At 40.0% G+C, this 24423-nt stretch overlaps 1 protein-coding gene across 1 annotated transcript in view; it reads right to left on the bottom strand.

Annotated features, from left to right (window-relative positions):
* The window catches only part of noc3l (NOC3-like DNA replication regulator), a 45894-nt gene extending 21836 nt beyond the window's left edge, over positions 1-24058 (bottom strand). Inside the window, exons 1-7 of the mRNA XM_072239314.1 lie at positions 23748-24058; positions 17881-18088; positions 15767-15887; positions 15174-15331; positions 9743-9805; positions 4910-5040; positions 2804-2965 (exon numbers count right to left, since the gene is read on the bottom strand). Coding sequence (XP_072095415.1) covers positions 2804-2965; positions 4910-5040; positions 9743-9805; positions 15174-15331; positions 15767-15887; positions 17881-18088; positions 23748-23756 — 852 coding nt within the window. The 5' untranslated portion in view covers positions 23757-24058. The remainder of the gene's footprint in view (positions 1-2803; positions 2966-4909; positions 5041-9742; positions 9806-15173; positions 15332-15766; positions 15888-17880; positions 18089-23747) is intronic.
* Between the last annotated feature and the right edge of the window lie 365 nt (positions 24059-24423).

Below are 24423 nucleotides of genomic sequence, written 5' to 3'. Positions count from 1 at the left end.
AATCATCAGGAAAAAATATTGCAAATGCTGGAGACTCAAAGCATAAACAACCATCAAAATAAGAAAATAAATAGGCCTAAAATACAGCTAAAGTGTCTTGTTTTATTCCATTATAATACTGTAACTTCCACTCTAATTAGCAGACAAGCTTAAATGTTGCACACCAAATCTGTCCAGTTGCACTTACTGTATCTGGTTTCAAACCATATTTATTAAAGATGTTAATCATATATTGTAGCACTTCCCCAAACTGATTATTATTGGTCTCTGAGAAAGCCATATTTAAGAGAAAAAATGATAAAGCTCTAGTGATTCTGAAAAGTTTCAAATCTCTATATGCACCGAACAAACATTTCACCACTGGATGGCGACAAAAGCAAAATATCCATCCTTCCACAAGTATCAAAAGTTGAAGTGAAAATAGACTGAATCCTGACCACGTCTAATTTAAAACTGATCTTTAGTATTTGTGAAAAACAGCTTTTCTCCAACTAGAAGCTCTGGATGAACTATGAGATCCACAATCTGCTTAGGGCCAGATCAATGACATACAGGTCTGAAGACTAAGTAGGATACAAGGGGTTCAGGTACAATCTCCAGAAAGCCATCTCATGGGCAAAGTGGCAATTCCAGACTGAAATTAAATCACTGAAGAATGCTTGACAGCAGTAGCAGGGCTTGAATGCTATTACTGTACCTCTTACAAAGTGAAACCAGGAAATACAGGTGACCAGGCTTCACTTCCAATGAACTCAATGCCATCTATGCTCGCTTAGACCACCAAAAAAAGGAGGAACATTCAGACTCCCACAGCCCCTGATCACCTTGTGATCTCAGTCTGAGGCCTAGGTGACAGTATCCTTCAGGAGGGTGAACCTACAGAAAGCATATGGACCAGAAGGGGGATCGGGCCAAGTACTAAAGAACTGTGCTGATCAACTGGCTGGAGTGTTCACCAATATCTTTCACCTCTCACTTCAGCAGTCCAGAGGTACCCATGTGCTTCAAACAGGCTTCAATTATACCTGTGCCCAAGAACATGGTAAACTGCCTCAATGACCATCATCCAGTAGCACGTAAATCCACAGTGATGAAGTGCTTTGAGAGATTGGTGATGAAGCATGTCAACTCCTGTCTGAGAAGTGACTTGGATCCGCTCCAATTTGCCTACTGGCACAACAGGACTGCAGCAGATGCCATCTCACTGACTTTTCACTCAATCCAGGAACATCTGGACAGCAAAGATGCATACATCAGGATGCTCGTCATCAACTACAGCTCAGCAATCATCTCCTCAAAAAAAAAATCAATAAGCTTCAAGACCTTGGCCTCAATACCTCCATGTGCAATTGGATCCTCAATTTCCTTACTTGCAGACCCCAGTCAGTTTGGATTGGCAACAACTTCTCCACAATCACCATCAGCACAGGTGCAGGACAAGGCTGTGTGCTTCGTCCCCTGCTCTACTCGCCTTACACTTATGACTGTGAGGCTAAGCACAGTTCTAATGCCATACCTAAGTTTGATGGCAACACCACTGTTGTTGGTTGAATCAGCATAAGGAGGGAGATTAAAAATTTGGTTGAGTGGTGCCACAACAACCTCCCATTCAATGTCAGTAAAACCAAGGAACTGATTTCTGACTTCAAGAGAAAATTCCAAGATGGAAAGGGTCAGCACTTTAAATTCCTTGGTGTTATCATTTCAAAGGATCTGTCCTACGTCTAGCACACAAGTGCAACTACGAAGAAAGCAGAGCAGCACCTCTATTTCCTTAGAAGTTTGTGAAGTGTATACAGTACATTATGGCCTGGCATGGAAACATCAATGCCCTTGAACAGAAAAATTCTACAAAAAGTAATGAATATGACCCAGTGCACCACAGATAAAGCCCTCTCTACCACTGAGCACATCTACATGCAGCCTTGTCTCAGGAAAGCAGCATCCATCATCAAGGGATCCCACCACCCAGACCACTCTTCTCTTCTCGCTGCTGCCATCAGGAAAGTGGTACAGGAGCCTCAGGACCCACACCACCAGGTTCAGGAAGTTATTTTCCCTCAACCCTTCGGCTTTTGAACCAGATAACTTCACTCTCTCCATCACTGAACTGTTCTCACAACCTGTGGACTCACTTTCAAGGACTCTCCATCTCATGTTCGATATTTATTGCTTAGTTATTTATTATTTTTATTTTCTATTTGCACAGCTTGTTGTCTTTTGCACACTGGTTGTTTTTTCTGCACTGCTGAGTGTGGTCTTTCATTGATTATATTATGATTCTTGGATTTTCCTGAAGGCTGCAAGAAAATGAATCTCAGGGTTGTATATGGTGACATATATGTACTTTAATAAATTTACTTTGAACTTTGATGTCCTTTTTAATTCTCTCACGGGGGTGGGGGGTGGGGGAAGAAAGAGAGACCAGAAAAAGTGCAAAATTTAACCCCAGGCTAGTGAGATGGAAAGTCTGTTAGAAAATGTCTTTTCTCAGATTTTTAAGATTTAAATTATTTAAACATAACTGGAAAACTATGAGAAAACAGAAGCAGACTTAAAAAAAGTTAGGAAAAAATCAATAGCTGTAAATAGAAAACTGGAAACATGTTAATGTAAACCAATGACTCAAAAAAATCATTTTTATAATCTTTTCTACTATCATTTTATTTTGATAACGTGAAAATATAAAACTGAAAAATAAAGGGTTATCACATAATAAATAAACTTACTGGCAGAATGATAATGACAAGGCATAACAATAAAACACCAAGTAGCTTTCCCTTTCAACAAATTTATCAAATACCTTTGCTGTCTTCTCAACTTCAGTTAAAGGCCGTATCCTGTATGATGGTGTGATATCTTTGAAGACCTCTAACAAAGAAACCATCACTAATTTTCTCACTGTTACTGCAACATGCGGATCAGTTTCCATTAACATTGAACGTAGTTCCTTCAACTGTTTAATCTGAAAAGTGCAATGTTTTAAATTTGGTATAAAACTGGTATCTTTTCAAAATTAAAGATATACTCATTCATATTGATGTTCTTGCACATTGATACTATTTTGGTTCATATCCATTTTGTCAAAATTAACTTCTCCGAACTACACAAATTATGGAATCATCGAACAATGTTTAAAATTTACTCCAGGAGTTATATGACATTGAAACCAGTATTAGAGGTACACAAGAGATGACTGGATGCCAATTATCTCAGCTCCCAATACATTATTCTATTATTTAGTTCTGAAAATTCCACCATGTATAACAGGAGAGCTACAGATACATTGATGTTTCTAGTTAATGGTTCACTGACAGCACATTTAATGGAAACAGTGAATCACACCATTCAACTTCATTTCCTTGTGCTAAATGAAAGCCACAGTCAAGAATGGCTGGAGAAATTTATCATTTTCTTGTGTCAACTGCCAGCAATTTCAGGAATTCTATACACGCATTGGCCAAGTACCTGTAGCTATTCTCCTAATTGCACTCCCATGTTGGACTCCTTGTAAACTTTTCCCAAGTCCAGCATGGGACTATGTAGTCTTGACAATTATCTTTCAATTGCAGGAAATCTGCACAATGATACTTGCGCTGGGTTAAATTTTGCTTCCAATTTGTTTTTCAGGACACAGGTGATACTGGCAAAGCTAGCATTTGTTGCCCATTCTTAATTATGTCTTCAAGTAATGGCAGTGGTGAGCCATATTCTTAAATCACTGAGGTCCTCCTGGTGAAGGTATTTCACAATGCCATGGAGTAGGGAACTCCAGAATTTAAATCCCATGATAATGATGGAAAAGCAATGCATTTCTAACCCAGGACGGCATGCAATGTAGAGGAGAATGTGCAGGCTGGGGACTGCCACACGTCTGCTGCCCTTGCCTTCCTTGGTGGTACAGAACATTAGAAGTTTCTACTTAAGTAACCTAGGTAGCGCATATCGCAAACATGGTGAGATGATAGTACAGGAAATGAATGTTTACCAGAATGCGGTTACAGATTGGAGTGGGTACATTTCTGATGCTGGGGATTGCCCACAACTCTCAAAACTAGCACATTTTTAAGCTGCCATTTAGAAATATGGTATCATCTCACCACATTATAAAGGGATACACCCTGCTTCCATAAGGACTGCGCAGTGGCCAATCTCAACAACATGAGTCAATAGATATATTTGCCACAGGTGAATATTTAAAAATATTTCACTTAAAAGTTTAAACTAGCAAGTAAAAGAAATACCTTAAATAACTACAAACAATTGCAATATTTAAAGCAAACGAAAAACACACTAAGAACACAGGCAACAATACAGAAAATGATGAAAATGATGTTAACAAAATGAAAATAAATGAAAGGCAAAGGTAAAATTATAAATGAGTAACAGCAGCGACAATACTATACATGTACAACAACAATAGAAAATAGAAAACACTGCTAACGGCTGACAGATAAAATCCAGAAAAAGTTGATCAGTTTGTTGGCAATGGTTGGAATGATAATGCAATGCTTATTCAAAGATATTATGGAAAAGCAACAAAAAGCTCAAAATTTAAGAGGCAAAACTTGTAGTAAGAGCTTCTTGATAATAAAATATCTTAAAATACTCAACAATACATTGAACACAATGTGACGTTTAGGCAGACAGAACATATGACAGAAGAATAAAGGCTTCATCAATGACATAAAGTTAGATAAAGTTAATACTTATGAAGGTATGACACACAAGTTCAAAAATAGTCCCAACCTATTTTTGCAATGCCGGCATAAAAATCAAAATGGTCCAGTAATTTACTTTTAAGACTTCCGATTATGAAGTCTATCCAGAATGCTTGCACACCTAAGAAGGAGTTCTCACTTCATCAACGCCACAGCCGAGATTTTCCATAAAACACTGAGGTACTTACATTGTTTTCTGGTGCAGTCAAAATTGACGAGGCCAAACTGGCAATGCGAATCTTTTTATCTTCCAAAGTCTTCCTTCTCAGCAGCAATCTCTCCTCTGTGGTCAACATTTGAAGAGGCTGCACTGCAGCAACTAATTGAAAAGGAAGTCAGAGACAAACAAAATATCCATATTTTTAAAAAATTGCTGGAAGCACATTTCTACATTGATTAGAATTAGAAATTAATAAAAAAAATTATGCTTGTTAATCACAAATCTCATGCCACACAATAGAAACTCAAGACTGATCATCCTTTAAGAAGGTTAAGGTTTAAAATAAATTACTAAAAACCACAACAGAATCTCAACAACACTAGCAACTGTCAATATGACACAAATATGAAGCATTAGAAGAGTCCAGTCTTAATAATGGTTTAGGTGGAGAAGAGAGAAATGAATAAAATGTCCTTGATGACAAACTGAATTGGGGTTAATGGCAAGGCTGCAAGTCTTAGGGAAAGTTGATGATGGTACTGGGCATTTATGGGTGGCTTTTAAATACAGGTGTCCCCCGCTTTCCGAACGTTCTCTTTACGGCAGTTTGCTTTTATGAAAGACCTACATTAGTACCTGTTTTCGTTAACAGAGAGGATTTTCACTTCTACAAAAAAAGACGCTCGCTTTAATCTTGTGTTTACCCCAAGAAAGACTACCATGACCATGAAGCCTTGCGCGGGCAGGTGTGTGCGCATGCATGACGTGCGAATGCGTGTACGTGCTGACTTTTTTCGACAAAATGATTTTGGCTCAAACTTCCCGATTCTGATAAGTGAAACTACACTGTACATACATTATTTCTACTTTATATAGGCTGTGTACTTATCATATCATTCCTGTTTTTACTATATATTAGTGTTATTTTAGATTTTATGTGCTATTTGGTATGATTTGATAGATTATTTTTTGGGTCTGGGAATGCTCAAAAAAATTTCCCATATAAACTAATGGTAACTGCTCCTTCGCTTTACGCCATTTTGGCTTACGGACGGTTTCACAGGAATGCTCTACATTCGGATAGCAGGGGAAACCTGTATAGCTAACTTTAAGTTGCAGAAATTGTGTTGGGAAGGGAGCTGATGAGATGGCTTAACCCTAACCTTATAACTCTATACTTGAGATGGATAAACAAGAACTGTGCAATTTTCATGTTGACGGAATATTGCATTAAATCTGAAAACTACTTAAAAGTCTATTTTAAAATTTATTGCTAATAATGAGCTTGAACATTTTAATTATATTAGACCTTCAAGATTGGATAGACATGTCAAGACAGCTGTGTCAAAGCTATACCTGAGCTAATATTAGCAATTTTTCCAAAAGATTAACCAAGACCAACAGGAAAAAGATTCAATAAAAACACATCCCTTCGATAAATGAAACAAATGCTCCATACACTTGAAATGTGAGTCTGATTAGGTACTGAAAATTATATAAAATTATGGAAGGTAATGCAGGAACAGTTCCTCGTTCCAATCACCAAAATGATACCAGCAAGAAAGTTTAGCTTCTTACTTGACCCTTTACCATTTTGCATTCAACTGGCGACAACACAACTTACTCCATTATAAAGGTATTTAATTTTGTGAAACGCCTTGCAGTTTCCGATTTCTTTCTCAAACAAAAAGCGTTCAAATTATGACTACTTTAGGATTTGTGGCATAATTCTTAAGCTAATTAAATAATATATAGAACATAGAATAGTACAGCACAGTACAGGCCCTTCGGCCCATAATGTTGTGCCGACCCTCAAATCCTACCTCCCATATAAGCCCCCACCTTAAATTCCTCCATATACCTGTCTAGTAGTCTCTTAAACTTCACTAGTGTATCTGCCTCTACCACTGACTCAGGCAGTGCATTCCACGCACCAACCACTCTCTGAGTAAAAAACCTTCCTCTAATATCCTCCTTGAACTTCCCACCCCTTACCTTAAAGCCATGTCCTCTTGTATTGAGCAGTGGTGCCCTGGGGAAGAGGCGCTGGCGATCCACTCTATCTATTCCTCTTATTATATTACACCTCTATCATGTCTCCTCTCATCCTCCTTCTCTCCAAAGAGTAAAGCCCTAGCTCCCTTAATCTCTGATCATAATGCATACTTTCTAAACCAGGCAGCATCCTGGTAAATCTCCTCTGTACCCTTTCCAATGCTTTCACATCCTTCCTATAGTGAGGTGACCAGAACCGGACACAGTACTCCAAGTGTGACCTAACCAGAGTTTTATAGAGCTGCATCATTACATCACGACTCTTAAACTCTATCCCTCGACTTATGAAAGCTAACATCCCATAAGCTTTCTTAACTACCCTATCCACCTGTGAGGCAACTTTCAGGGATCTGTGGACATGTACCCTGAGATCCCTCTGCTCCTCCACACTACCAAGTATCCTGCCATTTACTTAGTACTCTGCCTTGGAGTTTGTCCTTCCAAAGTGTACCACCTCACACTTCTCCGGCTTGAACTCCATCTGCCACTTCCCAGTCCACTTCTGCATCCTATCAATGTCTCTCTGCAATCTTTGACAATCCTCTACACTATCTACAACACCACCAACCTTTGTGTCGTCAGCAAACTTGCCAACCCACCTTTCTACTCCCACATCCAGGTCGTTAATAAAAATCACGAAAAGTAGAGGTCCCAGAACAGATCCTTGTGGGACACCACTAGTCACAATCCTCTAATCTGAATGTACTCCCTCCACCAACACCGACTGCCTTCTGCAGGCAGGCCAATTCTGAATCCACCTGGCCAAACTTCCCTGGATCCCATGCCTTCTAACTTTCTGAATAAGCCTATCGTGTGGAATTGTCAAATGCCTTACTAAAATCCATATAGATCACATCCACTGCACTACCCTCATCTATATGCCTGGTCACCTCCTCAAAGAACTCTATCAGGCTTGTTAGACACGATCTGCCCTTCACAAAGCCATGCTGACTGTCCCTGATCAGACCATGATTCTCTAAGTGCCTATAGATCCTATCTCTAAGAATCTTTTCCAACAGCTGTCCCACCACAGACGTAATGCTTACTGTTCTATAATTACCCGGACTATCCCTACTACCTTTTTTGAACAAGGGGACAACATTCGCCTCCCTCCAGTCCTCCAGTACCATTCCCATGGACAACAAGGACATAAATATCGTAGCCAGAGGCTCAGCAATCTCTTCCCTCGCCTCGTGGAGCAGCCTGGGGAATATTCCGTCAGACCCCGGGGACTTATCTGTCCTAATGTATTTTAACAACTCCAACACCTCCTCTCCCTTAATATCAACATGCTCCAGAACATCAACCTCACTCATATTGTCCTCACCATCATCAAGTTCCCTCTCATTGGTGAATACCGAAGAGAAGTATTCATTGAGGACCTCGCTCACTTACACAGCCTCCAGGCACATCTTCCCACCTTTATCTCTAATCGGTCCTCCCTTCACTCCTGTCATCCGTTTTTTCTTCACATAATTGAAGAATGCCTTGGGGTTTTCCTTTACCCTACTCGCCAAGGCCTTCTCATGCCCCCTTCTTGCTCTTCTCAGCCCCTTAAGCTCTTTTCTTGCTTCCCTACATTCCTGAATAGACCCATCTGATCCTTGCTTCCTAAACCTCATGTATGCTACCTTCTTCCACCTGACTAGATTTTCCACCTCACTTGTCACCCATGGTTCCTTCACCCTACCATTCTTTACCTTCCTCACCGGGACAAATTTATCCCTAACATCCTGCAAGAGACCTCTAAACATCGACCACATGTCCATAGTACATTTTCCTGCAAAGACATCATCCCAATTCACACTCGCAAGTTCTAGCTTTATAGCCTCATAATTTGCCTTTCCCCAATTAAAAATTTTCCTGTCCTCTCTGATTCTATCCTTTTCCATGATAATGCTAAAGGCCAGGGAGCGGTGGTCACTGTCCCCCAGATGCTCACCCACTGAGAGATCTGTGACCTGACCCAGTTCCTTACCTAGTACTAGATCTAGTATGGCATTCCCCCGGTCGGCCTATCCACATACTGCGACAGGAATCCGTCCTGGACACACTTAGCAAACTCTGCCCCATCTAAACCCTTGGAACTAATCAGGTGCCAATCAATATTAGGGAAGTTAAAGTCACCCATGATAACAACCCTGTTATTTTTGCACCTTTCCAAAATCTGCCTCCCAATCTGCTCCTCTGTATCTCTGCTGCTACCAGGGGGCCTATAGAATACTCCCAATAGAGTAACTGCTCCCTTCCTGTTCCTGACTTCCACCCATATTGACTCAAAAGAGGATCCTGCTACATTACCCACCCTTTCTGTAGCTGTAATAGTATCCCTGACCAGTAATGCCACCCCTCCTCCCCTTTTTCCGCCCTCTCTATCCCTTTTAAAACACTGAAATTCAGGAATATTGAGAATTCATTCCTGCCCTGGTGCCAGCCAAGTCTCTGTAATGGTCACTACATCATAATTCCATGTATGTATCCAAGCTCTCAGTTCATCACCTTTATTCCTGATGCTTCTTGCATTGAGGTACACATATTTCAGCCCTTCTACCTTACTGTCTTTACACCGTTTATTCTGCTTCTCTTTCCTCAAAGCCTCTCTGTATGTTAGATCTGGCTTTACTCCATGCACTTCTTTCACTGCTCTATGGCTCTGGGTTCCATCCCCCTCGCAAATTAGTTTAAACCATCCCGAACCATGCTAGCAAAATGGTATAACAATCTTTGCAAATGTGAAGTTTAAATGTAACAGAGCAGTGTAAAAATCCTTTTAAGTACTTGACTGATATGTATATCAGATTCTTACCTTCCTCATGCTGTTGAACTACATCAGTCGTTTCTTCCTCTTCTTCCTCCTCCTCCATTGCAACTAGTAAAAAAAAAACCATGCAGTTAGTATCTGTGTAGTTAATTAGACAAGTTATTACAAAAGGGGATATTTCTGCACAGAAGTTTTTAGTGAAAAGGTACTAAGAAATTTGAAATACAAAACAAATATTTGAACTTGCAAACAACAGGAATTCTGCAGATGCTGGAAATTCAAGCAACACACATCAAAGTTGCTGGTGAACGCAGCAGGCCAGGCAGCATCTCTAGGAAGAGGTACAGTCGACGTTTCAGGCCGAGACCCTTCGTCAGGACTAACTGAAGGAACAGTGAGTAAGAGATTTGAAAGTTGGAGGGGGAGGGGGAGATCCAAAATGATAGGAGAAGAGGCCGTGGATAGACACGTCAGAATGGGAATCGGATGTGGAATTAAAATGTGTGGCCATTGGGAGATCCTGCTTTCTCTGGCGGACAGAGCGTAGGTGTTCAGCAAAGCAGTCTCCCAGTCTGCGTCGGGTCTCGCCAATATATAAAAGGCCACATCGGGAGCACCGGACGCAGTATATCACCCCAGCCGACTCACAGGTGAAGTGTCGCCTCACCTGGAAGGACTGTTTGGGGCCCTGAATGGTGGTAAGGGAGGAAGTGTAAGGGCATGTATAGCACTTGTTCCGCTTACACGGATAAGTGCCAGGAGGGAGATCAGTGGGGAGGGATGGGGGGGACGAATGGACAAAGGAGTCGCGTAGGGAGCGATCTTGCAACTTGCAACATGCAATGAACATAATTACCAAAGTGCTGTAAGCTTGACTTAAATTCCAAATCATATTCTACCTTATGCACTCATCTGAAAGCCTTTTATAGACCCCACTCATCTGGATTTAGTAACTTTTACCTAAAAAACAACCCTCTGTGTCAAAGTCTTTAATTTTTTTCCATGAGCAAGAAGTGCAGTGACTCAGCTAGAACTGCTGTCTCATTGCTCCAGCAATTAGTTCAAGAACAGATACTTCCCTTGAACCATTATTTTCTTGGCCAACCAGCAAAACCCTAATAACCACTATAGTAAACTATGTCCACCCTGAACACTAGTAAAATTGGCTTTTTATGCTAATTGCATTCTTTTTTCTTAAATGTGTACAATTTATGATTAATCTATGCTTTTCTTGTGATGCTGCGGTAGTTAGTTTTTCATATTTGTGTATATGACAATGAACTTTAACTTTGTGTGGAGTTTCAGAATGGTAATCAGATCTGTTGCTTTGTGGCAGCATTATATTGCAAAGACATAAAATTATTATAAATGAACTATTCAGAAATCTGATACTGGATAAGTTGCTGCTCCTGAGTCGATTGAGTGTGGGACTTCAAGCTCCCATATCTTTTTCCTGACAGCAGTAACAAGTGGACATGCCCCAGATGATGAGGGTCTATAATGATGTAAGCCACTTTCTTGATGCACCGGCTTTGAACATGTCCTTGATGGTGAGGTGGAATGTGACTGCGATAGAGCTAGCTGGGTTTCCAGCCCTCTGCGGCCTTTTGTGATCGTGTGCATTGGAGGTTCCATACCAGGCTGCAATGCAACCAGTCAGAATACCCTCCACCATATATCTATAGAAACTTGCAAGAGTGCTTGGTGACATATCAAACATCCTCAGTCTTAAGGTAGTAAAGCCACTGGCATGCCTTCTTCGTGACAGCATTAGTGTTGGGCCCAGGCAGATCCTCAAAGATGTTGACACTCAGGATCTTAACGCTGTCTCCTTTCACCGTTGACCCCTCAATGAGGACTGATGTGTAGAATTCTCCCAACTTCCCTTTCCTGAAGCCCACAATCAATTCCATGGCCTTAATGACGCCGACTGTGTTGGCGAAACACCACTCAACCAGCTGATCCATCTTTCTCTTGTACACCTCTTTGTTGCCCTCTGAGATTTTACTAACAACAACGATATCATTTGGAAATTATAAATGGCATTTGAATTGTGCTTTTAAATCATGCTTAGCCAGTTGTAAGTGTAGAGCAGTGGGCTAACATGCATCATATAAGCGAGATGCCATGACTGGTCTGTTCTAACTGTGATCACTCAATGAGGAAGTCGATAATCCAATTGCAGAAGAAGATATAGAAGCCCAGGATTAGAAGCTTGGTGATTAATACCACATCAAGTCCATGTAGTGGTTGAGGAACCCCCAGGCTGAAATACTGGGAATGGGTCATGTCTCTAAAAAGCAGAGTAAACAACCCAATCTCTCTCTGATACTGCCTTGCTCTGAGGTCTTCAATTTTATTTTCCAGAAACTGAACATTAGCTAAAAGGTTGGTGAGGCTGTGGTGATGGTGGGGGGCTTCTCTCAGGTGCTCTGGTTTCCTCCCAAATCCCAGACGTGCTGCTCAGTCAGTAAATTAGCTACCTCAATTTACCCCACTGTGCAAAAGCCTTTCGCACATACAGTTGCAAGTAGTAGTTTGTGAACCCTTTGCAATTACCCACTTTTCTCCATTAATTACTCATAAAATGTGGTCTGATCTTTATCTGTCACAATAATAGACAAACACAATCTGCCTAACTAATAACACATTAACAATTGTTCTTCTTTTCGTCAATACTGAGTGCACCATTAAAACAATCACAGCCTAGGTTCAAAGAAGTGTGTGAACCTCTGGGGTCATGTCTTTTACAAAAGCTATTTGGAGTTGGGTGTTCCAATCAATGAGATAAGATTGGAGGTGTGGGTTGTAGAGGTGCCGTGTCTTATAAAAAAGGCACACACAAAGTCAGATTACTGTCAGAGCCTGCTCTTCGCAAGAGAGTCTGTTATGTACATCATGCCTTGATCAAAACAACTTTAAGGAGACCTTAGAAGAATTGTAGAGATGTATGAAATTGAAAAAGGCTACAAAAGCATTTCTAAAGACCTGTGTGTTCATCAGTCCCCAGTAAGAGAAATTGTCTCCAAATGGAGAAAATTCAGTATTGTTGCGACTCTCCCTAGGAGTGGGTATCATGCAAGGATCACACCAAGAGCACAAGGTGCAATGCTGAAGGAAGTGAAAAAGAACCCAAGGGTAACAGCAAAGGGCCACTGAAAAGAATGGTGTTAGAGCACCATGGAGGAAACCACTGCTGTCTTTAAAAAAAAGCATTGCTACATGTCTCAAGTTTGCGAAAGACCACCAGGATGTTCCACAACATTTCTGGGACAACGTTCTGTGGACAGATAAGACAGAAGTTGAACTTCATGGCAGAAATGCACACCACTATGTTTGGAGGAAAAAGGGCAGTGCACACCAACACCAAAACCTCATCCCAACTGTGACACATTGAGGAAGGAGCATCATGATTTGCGGCTGCTTTGCTGCCTCAAATCCTGGACAGCTTGCAATCATTGAGGGAACAATGAATTCAAAATGGTATGCATTTTAGAGGAGAATGTCAGGGTAGCGGTCCCTCACCTAACATTTAATAGAAGTTGGGTGATGCAACAAGACAATGACCCAAAACACAAGAGTATATACCAACAATTATTTGTATTCAAATGACCTTGCCTGGTGTCTCAGGGCTGGGTATGTCCGCATCCACATCACCTGCGCCTTGCCCCTCCCCACAGTGCTCCACCATCACCATTCCCAACATGTTTTGTTTCTGCCAGATTTACAAACTCGCTATCTGCTCTGCTTTGACAAATACACTATTATGCAAAAGTATTGGGCACCCTAGCTATAATGTGTCTAAGACTTTTGCACAGTACTGTAGGTAAGGGACAATCAATGGGTAATATAAAAAAGAGGATTTGTGAAAGATTACTATCAATGGGTTCATGATGGTCAACATGGGACTTGGTAGGTCAAAGACTATATTGTCATGTCGTATGACTCTATGACTAACTCTTGCCATATTCAGCCAAGGGAGCGAGCAATCAGATTTTTGCCCATACCAAAGCACCAAGATTGTCCTATCCTCCATGATTAAGGCAGTGGTAAATTATTCCCCTTGACTTACACACACTACAGATTTGTGGGATGACATTCAATCCCCATAAGAGAGAATAAAATCAATATATATGCTATAATTTGATGGTTTACAGTACTGAGAGTGACTAACAGGGTAAATGCTATGAGGCACTTATCCAGTATCTAACCAACTGATTTCTTCTCAACCTATCATTGCTTCTGAAACCCTCCATAAGTCATTTTTCGTCCTTCTGAGTCAGATGAATTTAGCTAAACTGTTTAAGACCTAGCATGAACTTACTGGTCATGAACCTAATACTCAGTCTCCAGTCTTCAGAAAACATTTAAGATCAGCATTTATAACTCCCACCACAAATTACATCCTCTTATTCTAAGCTAAGCTCCCTCTTCTTTACTCTGATGACATCAAATTATATCCCAATGACACCGTAGGACCCTCAAGTTGAGCCCCTGCTCAAATATCCTTTCTATCACAGGTTTACCACCCTTGGCACCTTATCTCGGACCAATACTTTATTCATGCCTCCAATACCTCTAGATGATTACTCCAGTGTTCACTTGACCAACTCACGAGCATCCATACACCGCAAGTCAACTTTTTTCTTTTAGAACAGAAATCCATAGCACATAGCTGGCCCTTCGGCCCATGATCTTACAGAACAAACTGCCTAGAATTACCCTACTGCATAGCCCTCTATTTTTCTAAGCTCCATGTATTTATCTAAGTCTCTTAAAAGACCCCACTGTATCAGCCTCCACCACCATCACCAGCAGTGCATTTATCCTACCTTGCACTGCCTTACACATATTATTGCAATCATCACTCTCCTACATTGGCTCAATATCCTAATTGCTCTAACTTAAGATCAAATGTGTTCAAATTGCACCAACTGTACAACCTCTTCTTCACTTAGTGTGCAAACCTGATCTTTTCACTTCTACAATCCTGCACTCCACCACTTTCTGCAGACTGGGGGTTGACGATACATCTTCTGAAACTGAGACCCCATTCCCTGGAATTTTCTTTCCAAATTTGCCATCTATCCTTTTTAAAAAGGGCTCTTATTGCTCATTTTTTGGTCACCCCACTCTTAAGAGTTCATTTACATTTTAGCTCCTATGGATTTTGTATAACAAGGATCTTGTGTTTGTAAACACAATGCAAACCTTATCAAAAATAATTTTAATGTAGCAACTTTTAATTGGCAGCTAACTTGTTTGTTGAACTTCTACAATATTAAAGTCATTTTAAATGAGGTGTTGCATATAGTAACTACTTAACTAGATTTCTCTGAAATTACTTAACAGCAATAGAACTGTGTACTTATTCTGTAGTTATATGAACTAGCAAATGACGATATTTATTAAAACTGAAATTTTTACAAAATGCTCATGTTAAATGACAGAACAAAAACATATACAGTATTCTTACCAGGCTTTTCTACTGAGCGAGGAATGATACCTCCTTTATCTTTAAAAGGCAGTAAGTGGATAAGTTCTTTATTAGGTTCAGTATCCAAGTGTCTTGGCACTTTCTCGTACTGCTCTACCTTATTTTCATTTTTTCTCCTTTTGACATGGATGGGTTCACTGCAATACAACAACAATGTACGAAAACTCAATAGCAAGTGCAAGAGAACAGAACTACATTTCTGGACTCACAAGGAGGTACATTTTCTAAGTACATTAAAACTAATTTCACCGTCACTGAATCACTAAAAGCTGCAATTAAAAATACAAAATGAATAACATTTTTTAACTGTTTAATCAAAAGAACCTTGTAGGAAAGCCAGTTAGTGCCAGGAGAATGTTGAGAGAAAATTTGAACTAAATTTACATTTGACAGGTGGAACACTGCTCAGAAGAAACTGGGAAAGCAAATATGAGTATTCTCAAATATGTATTCTCTTATTAAAGGGATGCATTCCAGAAGAATGGTTTATTAAACAAAAATCTGTAGAGTTGTGCACAATTCACAGCATGCTGATATGAAAAGTGGAACAAAATAGTTAAAAAAAAAAATACCTTGAATTAAGATCTCTGGAGAGAAAAAATGCACTCTGACCCATACTTTGCATATATTCCAAGTCGTCCTCATCCAACATATCTAAAGGAAGATGGTCCTCATCCATTTCTTCCTCTTCATCTGTGAATGTACATGGACAATGCAAGTGGTTAATAATCTGCATGCAAGATCTTTTGTACGTTGCTGGCTACAGTTTAGACTAATTGCTAAAAATAACCATACCTTTTTACTGCACTGCCTAGAGTCTACAAGAAAAGTAGCTAAATGAAGAAGTCCACCAGATTGCTGTCAGATTTCTCTTGGCCCTCCACAGTTCTGTACTATGGCACATCTTACAGCAGATGCTACATTGAAGTCATGCAAGGCACTAAGTTCCTGAACTTATTCACTCTTATACTCATTAAACATACTGGGGGATAAAAATTTATGATCTATTGCAATGTGGATGGATTATCAACAATGTATAATTAAAATTCTAACAATCTGCTATCTGACATATTCAAAAATCCCAATGCTTCAGCACCTGGTTTTCCCAGTAATATTTGTGCATTCCCTCCTAACTCAACAGGGCCTCAATTCCTATGATTCCTTTAAATTTACAGGGTTCAGAGATTTATAGTATTTAAAAGCATCTTATAAAAAGTGTATTGAAATGTGTTGAATTATTAAATGACAAGTTAACTATTCTGAATATAAAATTATTGAATAACATCCAATAGTCCAGAAAATCTGCTAATTCGACATCACAGAAGCCCTAAATGTGCTAATTACCCCAATCCAAGTCACCCCAACCATAAACTGTTCTAGCTACTACCATCTGGGAAACAGTACTGCAGCATTAAAGCCAGGAACAACAGACTCCGGGAAGCTTCTTCCACCAGGCCATATTGACTATTCTGTTGTATATCTTTGTACATACTACATATTATTAATTACTATAATTTGCACATTGCACATTCAGATGGAGATGTTACGTAAAGATTTTTACTCATGCACGTGAGTTCAATTCAATTCAGATTATTAAGTTTTACTGTTTAATAATTAATGTCAAACATGATACAAAAAATTTTGCATTTTTACTTATTAAATCTTACTCCTTCAGAATCAATCCACTACTGGAGATTTTTTTTTAGTTTTTTTATGTTTCTTTGAAAGAATCATTTGAAACCTTTTTGCTCACTTACTACATAGATGCTTTATGGTGGGCACCATCGCAGAATACTGACCAAGTCTGCAAGTATTAAAAGATTCTACACATAGTTAAAAGTTGTTCGTAAGCTATTAAGCGGGAGGAGAAGATGGCAGCGCGACGCAGCATGCACAGCTCTCCAGTGAAATATTGTTTCTGTTAAATAGGGGACGTGGACAATTCTGATTTGATGGAGACAGACGTGAAAGCACAGAGGAACATCTGGAGAAATTTCTGAAATGCTGGTTCGCTGCCACTGTTACTGTGCGATAGGGAATCTCCGGAGGGAAGGCCCCAAAATCCCCGGCTTTGCCTGCTGCTGGCGACCGAGGTTGAGGTCGAAGCATTCGGATAGACATGGTGCTTGGTACTCAGTGTTGGAGGGCTGATCAGAGCTCGAAGTTTTCGGACGACTGAAGAGTCGGACTGTGGTCGGGCATGGCAGGGAGAGTTTTCTTCCTTCTCCCGTCTGCGTGGGATGTGGGACTTGAGAGACTTTGAACTTTTTTTACTGTGCCATGGTCTGTTCTTCATCAAGTTATGGTATTGTTGCACTGTTGTAACTATATGTTATAATTATGTGGTTTTTGTTAATTTTTCAGTCTTGGTCTGTCCTGTGTTTCTGTGATATCACACCCGAGGAATATTGTATCATTTCTTAATGCATGCATTACTAAATGACAATAAAAGAGGACTGCGTGTCCTCATAATCTAATCTAACTGCAAAGTCTGCCCAATGAATAATTATGCATTGTTCTTTCTTAAATCTATGAAACAGTATTCAGGTAGTTCTAAAAAAAATCAGTATAAAATTACTATAATTTAATTTAGATGAAATTTGACAATTTCTACTATATCACGCTCCCACCTTCATTACATGTTACACCGACTCGAAAATCATCAATTTAAGATTAAGTAACTTGCCTGGTCTTTTCCTTTTCGGCTGGTCCAATGGCCTTGGTACTTTAGCTGAAACATCTCGAGCAGCCTGTCGAAGTTGCTTCAGTTCTTTCCTGTGTTTCTTTGCCACATTTTCCTGCTTATATTGTTTATTTTTCAGTTTATTTGCAAGCTTAACATTACTTGTTTTCAGCAGCTTTCGAAAATTTGGAACTCTCTTTGTATTTTTTCTCTGTAATAAATGACAGATATTAGGATTAAAATCCATGAGAAACGAACTGATAGCCCAGTAAGTTCATTCAATCAAGATCACATTGACCAGCAAATGGTTTTGTTTCATATAATTTACCCTTTGTATTAAAAGGGACAGTACAAATATTAACATTAAAGATAAATTCTGTGTACTTAATCACCACTGTTCGTTAATTTTCAAACGATGATGCGTGAAGACCTATTTATAAAAACATAATAAATAGGAACAAGAGTGAGCCACTGGACCTGTTGAGCCTACTGTCAATAAAATGATGACGGTCTTATCTTGGCCTCAGCTTCACATTCCTACTTCTTCCCAAATTCCTCACCCTCATGCAACTCAGAGAACTATCTCAGCCTTAAATACTTATAATGATTCAGGCTCCACAGCTCTCTGGGTTACAGAATTCCCAAGATTCACAATTTTTCCTTGTATGTCAGAAACAATTCCTTCTTCTGAAACAATGTATGCCCTCCAGAAAAAGCGATCACACCCCCCTCTCCTCCCAAGAGGAGAAACATCCTCACAGCATCTATTCTGTCAAGTCCCACAACAGAATCACCTTTCATTCTTCTGAGTTTAGGCCAGAATTGCTCAACCTTTCCACATTAGCTCTTCCTGGGAAACAACCTTGGAACCTTCTCTCAATTGCCTCTTTAAAAAAGCAGACCAAATTGCAGGGAATGTTCCAAATGTAATCATATCAATGCCCTATGAGTTGTAGCAAGATTTCCTTACTTTTATACTTCACGCCCACTATAATTAAAGAAAATACATCCTTTATTTTTCTAAATTTATATAGTATCTGCATGCTAACATTGTACTTCAAGATTGAGTGCATCCAGGACTCTCAACCATGTAGCTTTTCTACTATTCAAACTAAAGTGGAGGATCTCTTATTTCCCTACATTATAGTTCATCTACCCAACTGGTCTGACCATTTATTAACCTAGCTACGTACTTTCATGCCTGCTTCAAATTATATTTTCACCTATCTTTATATTCATCAGGAAATCTAATGCACCACACTCAGCTAGATAACATAGACTGAAATTAGTTGAGTCTTGTGGCACCCAACTACCTACAGTAGTGTTCGCCAACCTTTTTAAACCCAAGATCCTCTACCTCGGCCTTAGTGAAAGGCAAGATCGACCTACTAAATCGGTTAGTCACACGCATGCGCACTGGGCAGAAAAGACCGGAAGTAAAACCCCGCAACCCAGAAACCACCTCTCTTTACAAACAGCTTTCTGTAACAGGAGTATTGCTATATTACCATTATCATAATTAGTATTACTTATTCTTATAATGCTCACATTACAACACCTTTAATTCTATGCTTCATTATTTAATTTTATTTAAACACCAAAAATAAATGAATGAAAATTGACTGTTGCACTCAGTGTGATGACTGGGGCTGAATACTTTCTGATAGTTCCCTGAAATCTGGCTCATAACTACAGACAGCCAGTTTGAGACAGTCTGTGAGGTGTCTGTCAGTAAGACAGCTCCTGTACTTAATTTCATAATTTTCATCTGTTGCAGCACAGCGCCCTCGCAAACGTCCTAACAGACTGAATATTTGAATGGACAGTTTCCTTTGTTAGACTGAATGTTGAATCTGCCACGTTTTTAAGGTGTTCTGTATTGGTAAACTGTCACTGAGACACTAGTATAAGTTTCAGAGGTACGCAAGATAATGACACCACTGTTTTTTGTTCCCCAGTTATTTACATTTGGGGAATGTTGGAATTTAAAGGGGGAGAAGTGTTGTCATGTGAGCATTATAAAGATAAGTTAATACAACTTAGGATGACGGTAATATAGCAATACCCCTGCTAAGGAAAAGCTGTTTGTAAAGAGAGGTTGCTTCTGGGTTGCGGGGTTTTACTTCTGGTCTTTTCTACCGCGATGCATGGCAGGGGAGCTACACACATGTGCACTGGGCAGAAAGTATGGAACTAAAACACACTTCAACCCGGAAACAATCTCTCTTTACAAACAGCTTTCAGTAGCGGCAGTATTGCTATATTACCATTATCCTAATTAATATTACTTATTTTTATAATGCTCACATTACAACAGTATTTGTGTATTTATTTTTCTTTTCTTTTTTTTCCCGGATCTACTGGGAAAGTCTCAACGATCGACCGGTCGGCGGCCACTAATCTACAGCAAGCCAAGCTGAAAATGACCCATTTGTGTTTGAATGTGAAGCCATTGGTGAATGTACGGTTTGCCATAACTTCAAATGTTGACATGTAAAAGTTACTTGGTTAGTGAATACTTTCAGTGAAAATTACTGGACAGTGGGATCAAGTACATCTAATTTATCATGTATTCATTTTTTCCAATCCAAGTTCTTGACAATATTTGTAACATCCTTTTTAACACACTGATAGGGTACCTGGTTTTTATACTTTGATCATGTTAACAGACATGTCAAACCCCATTAGTCTCCATTGGTGCTTTTGGTTACTTTGTTATGGATATTGTGCATTCGCACACAATGTGCACTTTAGTTTTTCCTTAGAAAATATAAATTCCTGTCATTAAGTCTGTTAAAGCTGTGGTCCACTGAATACATTTGACATCATCTCTAATCTTTTCAGTCCAGCATGGTAACACCTCTATATTGTGGCACTTTAAAGATGAAGCAGCTATAGCCAAGTGTCCTGCTGAATCTCCTTGTAGCCTCATCAATTACAATGTTTTGCATACTCCTTTTGCCAATAATCTCCAAAACACTTAGTCCCATTGGACTGAAGGATTGGATGATGCCTAGAACTTCTTTTAGTTTTGGTTCTCTTCCTTGTCTGTTGATCACCAATTTGCTTTCCTAGTGTGGTATTGTATTACCTAAACTATCCTACAGGAGAAGTAATATACCCATGGCTAACAAAAGAAATTAAAGATACTGCTAAATCCTAGGAAGGGCTTATAAAACTGACTGAAACCGCAGTAAGCCTGAAGATTGGAAGCATTTTAAAACCCAGTCAAGAAGAACCAAGTAATTTATAAAATGATAAAGAATGGCAAGATAGAAAATGAAATTAAACTGCTGAAACAGAAGAACATTCTAGGGGTTTTTACGAAGAGGGAGAGGCTAGCAAGGGCAAATGTGGTCTCTACACAGAGAAAACAGTACTTTAAATGGCAGATTTAACAGACTACCTGATAGAAAACACAAAAAAATCTGCCACATCTGAGAATGAAAAACTAAGCAATTAAAATTATAGACGTTGTTGTGCTTCAAAGCTGATAAATCCTAAGGAGCAAATTACTTACAGTTCTGAAAGAGGTGATGTGGTTAGCAGATTCTGGGAATGCTCCTATGGATTAGAGGGTAACAAATGCAGTCTCACTAGTTAAGGGACAGTGAAAGAAGAAAGGGAACTATTGATAGGTATAGAACAAATAACGGGATATCAGAAGTTGTGATGTATTTCATTTTTTGGAAGGCATTCAATAAGGTCCTGTACAGAGTGAATGGATTTGAGAATTAATATAAATAAGAAGGCTTTAGAATAGGTCAATGGTTACAAAGCAAAGTGTAGAAATTAATGGTACCTCCTTAAGTTGGAGGCTAAGATGGTTGGGATACCACAGGGATCAGTGATTTGACTAAGGGGTCTAAATATCATATTCCAAAGCTTTGTTGATGACATTAAAGACTGTAAATATAGTGAAAAATATGAAGAGACTTCAAGGGATATATAAAAAAAAAGTCTTTGTGAACATAACAGAAAAACTAAGCATTTGTTAAATAGACAGTGACGGGATGGGGTTGATGTTTAAAGGAGCCTGGGTGTACTTTTACACAAATCTTGGAAAACCAACACGAATGTGCAATAAGTGAAAAGTGGAAAACAAGGACAAGTGGAGTTCTGGCCTTTATTACAAAAACATCTGGGTGCAACGAGGAGGAAGCATTATGGGGAATTGGTACTAACACCTGGAGTATTTTGTACAGCATTGGTCTCCTTACATAAAAATGATATAATTGCCACCGATGGCACATTTATCATATGAAGAAAGACAGAATAAAAAGACACTATATTCTCTAAGATTTAGAAGAGAATTTTTCTCCTGGCTGAGGATCTGGGTCAGAGTTTCAAAGTAGAGGTGTGAGACGTTTGCAACTGAGATGTGAAGAAAGTTCTCAAGGTCCATGTACCTTCTGAGTTTTCTACCATGGAGGAATGTAAAGGCTCAGCCATTCATTAAATAAGAATCACAAAAAGGTTTCTGGACATTAAGGCATTCAAGATTTTTCAGAAAAGTGCTGGAAAATGGCATGCAGTAGATCAATCATGATTTCAATGAATGGATATCATTAATGTAGTTAGTATCTCTGTGAATATCACTGAAATCGGTGGTGGTGTGAAAAGCAAAGATTATCTGAGATGGAGAAGTCCACCAAGGCAGGTGGAACTTAAATGTGAAGTGTTGCATTTTAGCTAGTTAAACCAAGGCAGGACCTGAACAGTAAATGATAAGAGCCCTAGAAAGTGCCATAGAACATAAAGACCCCAGTATGCAGTTCCCTCAAAGTGGTAGAAGGAGATGGAAAAAAACATTTGGCAGACTTGTTTTAATCGGTCAAGGCACTGAGTACAAGATTTGGGGCATCATATTGCAACTATACATGTCATTAGTGAGACCAAGACATTGTGTGCAATTCTGGTCACCTACTTACACTAAGGTGAAAGGGGTGCAGGAAAGATCAATTATGTTACCATGACTGTTCGACTTGAAGAGAGGCTGGGCCTTTTTCCTGTGGAACATAAAGAGGCTTAAGGTGATCTTACAGAGGTATATAAAATAAGGGCTAGCATAGAGAGCGTAAATACTCACAGACCTACCCAGAGTAGATGTCTAAAGTTACAACATATAGATTTAAAGTGAGTGTAGTGAGATTTAAAATAGACCTGAAGAGAAAGTTTCACAGGGGGTGGTGGGTATATGGAAAGAGCTGCCAAAGCAAGCTATAGAGATAAGTACAATTACAATGTTTAAAAGACATTTAGCAGGTATGTAGATAGAAAAGGTTTAAGTGTTATTCGGCCAAATAGAGGCAAATGGGGCTAGCTTGGATAGGCAACATAGTGGACGTCAAGTCTGTTTCATGTTGTAGAACTCTTAGCTGGAATACATGGAGATTTGTCAAAGCAGGAACTAGATGGTGAGAAGGCAACAGCCTGAAAAACAAGAAAAAAACGTGTTCCCATTTCTGCCACCCAATTGCTATCATTAATGCCGTCAGATACCATTACACTGCAGGCATGTTCTGCTACCCCTATCCAAGTCTGCTAAACTGTTCCGATTAACATCCGACAATTATACACTACTCTGATCTCTGTTTAGCGCTGTTTCCTGCGTTTCTGTTATGAACTTATCTTGCTATATCAAGACAAGCATCGTTCAGTGACCGCCTCCCTCGTCACTTCTCCGGGCTCCAAGACTCACCCGTTAAAGTGTCGGCCACACGGGCCCTTGCCCCGGGATCCAGCCTAGACCTATCCAGAGCTCTTGCTCCCAAACGACCAGCGACACGCCCGCATTCGCTGCCCACTCCCAGCTACCGTCCGGCGGATTTTTTTAAAAATCAACTCCCACCCGTTCCCTGCTTCCTTACCGGCCCCATTGTGCCGCGACTCGAAGCATGTGCCTGGGCCTCCCGCTCACGGAAAGGTCGGCGCCGCGATCTCAGGCTATGCGGCCTTCACCAGGGCCTCCGTCCGTTCGCTTCCGCACTCAGATACTCTCGGTGCCCCGTCACTGCAGCCAGAAGTCCGGCACCAGCCAGGCAAAGCTAGGGACAGAGCGCAACAGGACTCCACGTGCCACGGTCGCCGGCAGCGTCCAAGCACCGGGGGCCGGACGACGCGTTGCGTTGTCTGCTCCCGCCCAGCGCCGCTGAGCAGGCGTCTCATTGCAAGGATCTTTCAGCAGGCCCCTCCTTCCACCTGCAGGAAAACGCTGGTCTCCGGTCATCCGTGTGAAAAACTACCGTCCCATTAATTCCCCCATGCACTCGTAAATTCATCTTTTTGTTTAGATTTGACGAATATGAGCGGGCATAATTTTTGAAGGAAAGATTTTTAGACAGAGTGGTGGCTGCCTGCCAGGGATCGTGGTACAAGCAATTACATTAGGAAGATTTAATGAAATTAAAAAAATAAACTCTTTAGATAGGCACCCCAGACGACAGAAAAACGGCAGCAGTGCTCTTGATGTGTATGAAACTTAAATTTTCACCCGCTTGCTTTACTTATATCTCATTGCAGATTCACAATGTCCTCATAGCAATA

The sequence above is a fragment of the Mobula birostris genome, chromosome 21 (assembly GCF_030028105.1).
Source record: "Mobula birostris isolate sMobBir1 chromosome 21, sMobBir1.hap1, whole genome shotgun sequence".
NCBI classification, from domain to species: Eukaryota; Metazoa; Chordata; class Chondrichthyes; order Myliobatiformes; family Myliobatidae; genus Mobula; species Mobula birostris.
This window is presented reverse-complemented; position numbering and strand designations above follow the sequence as displayed.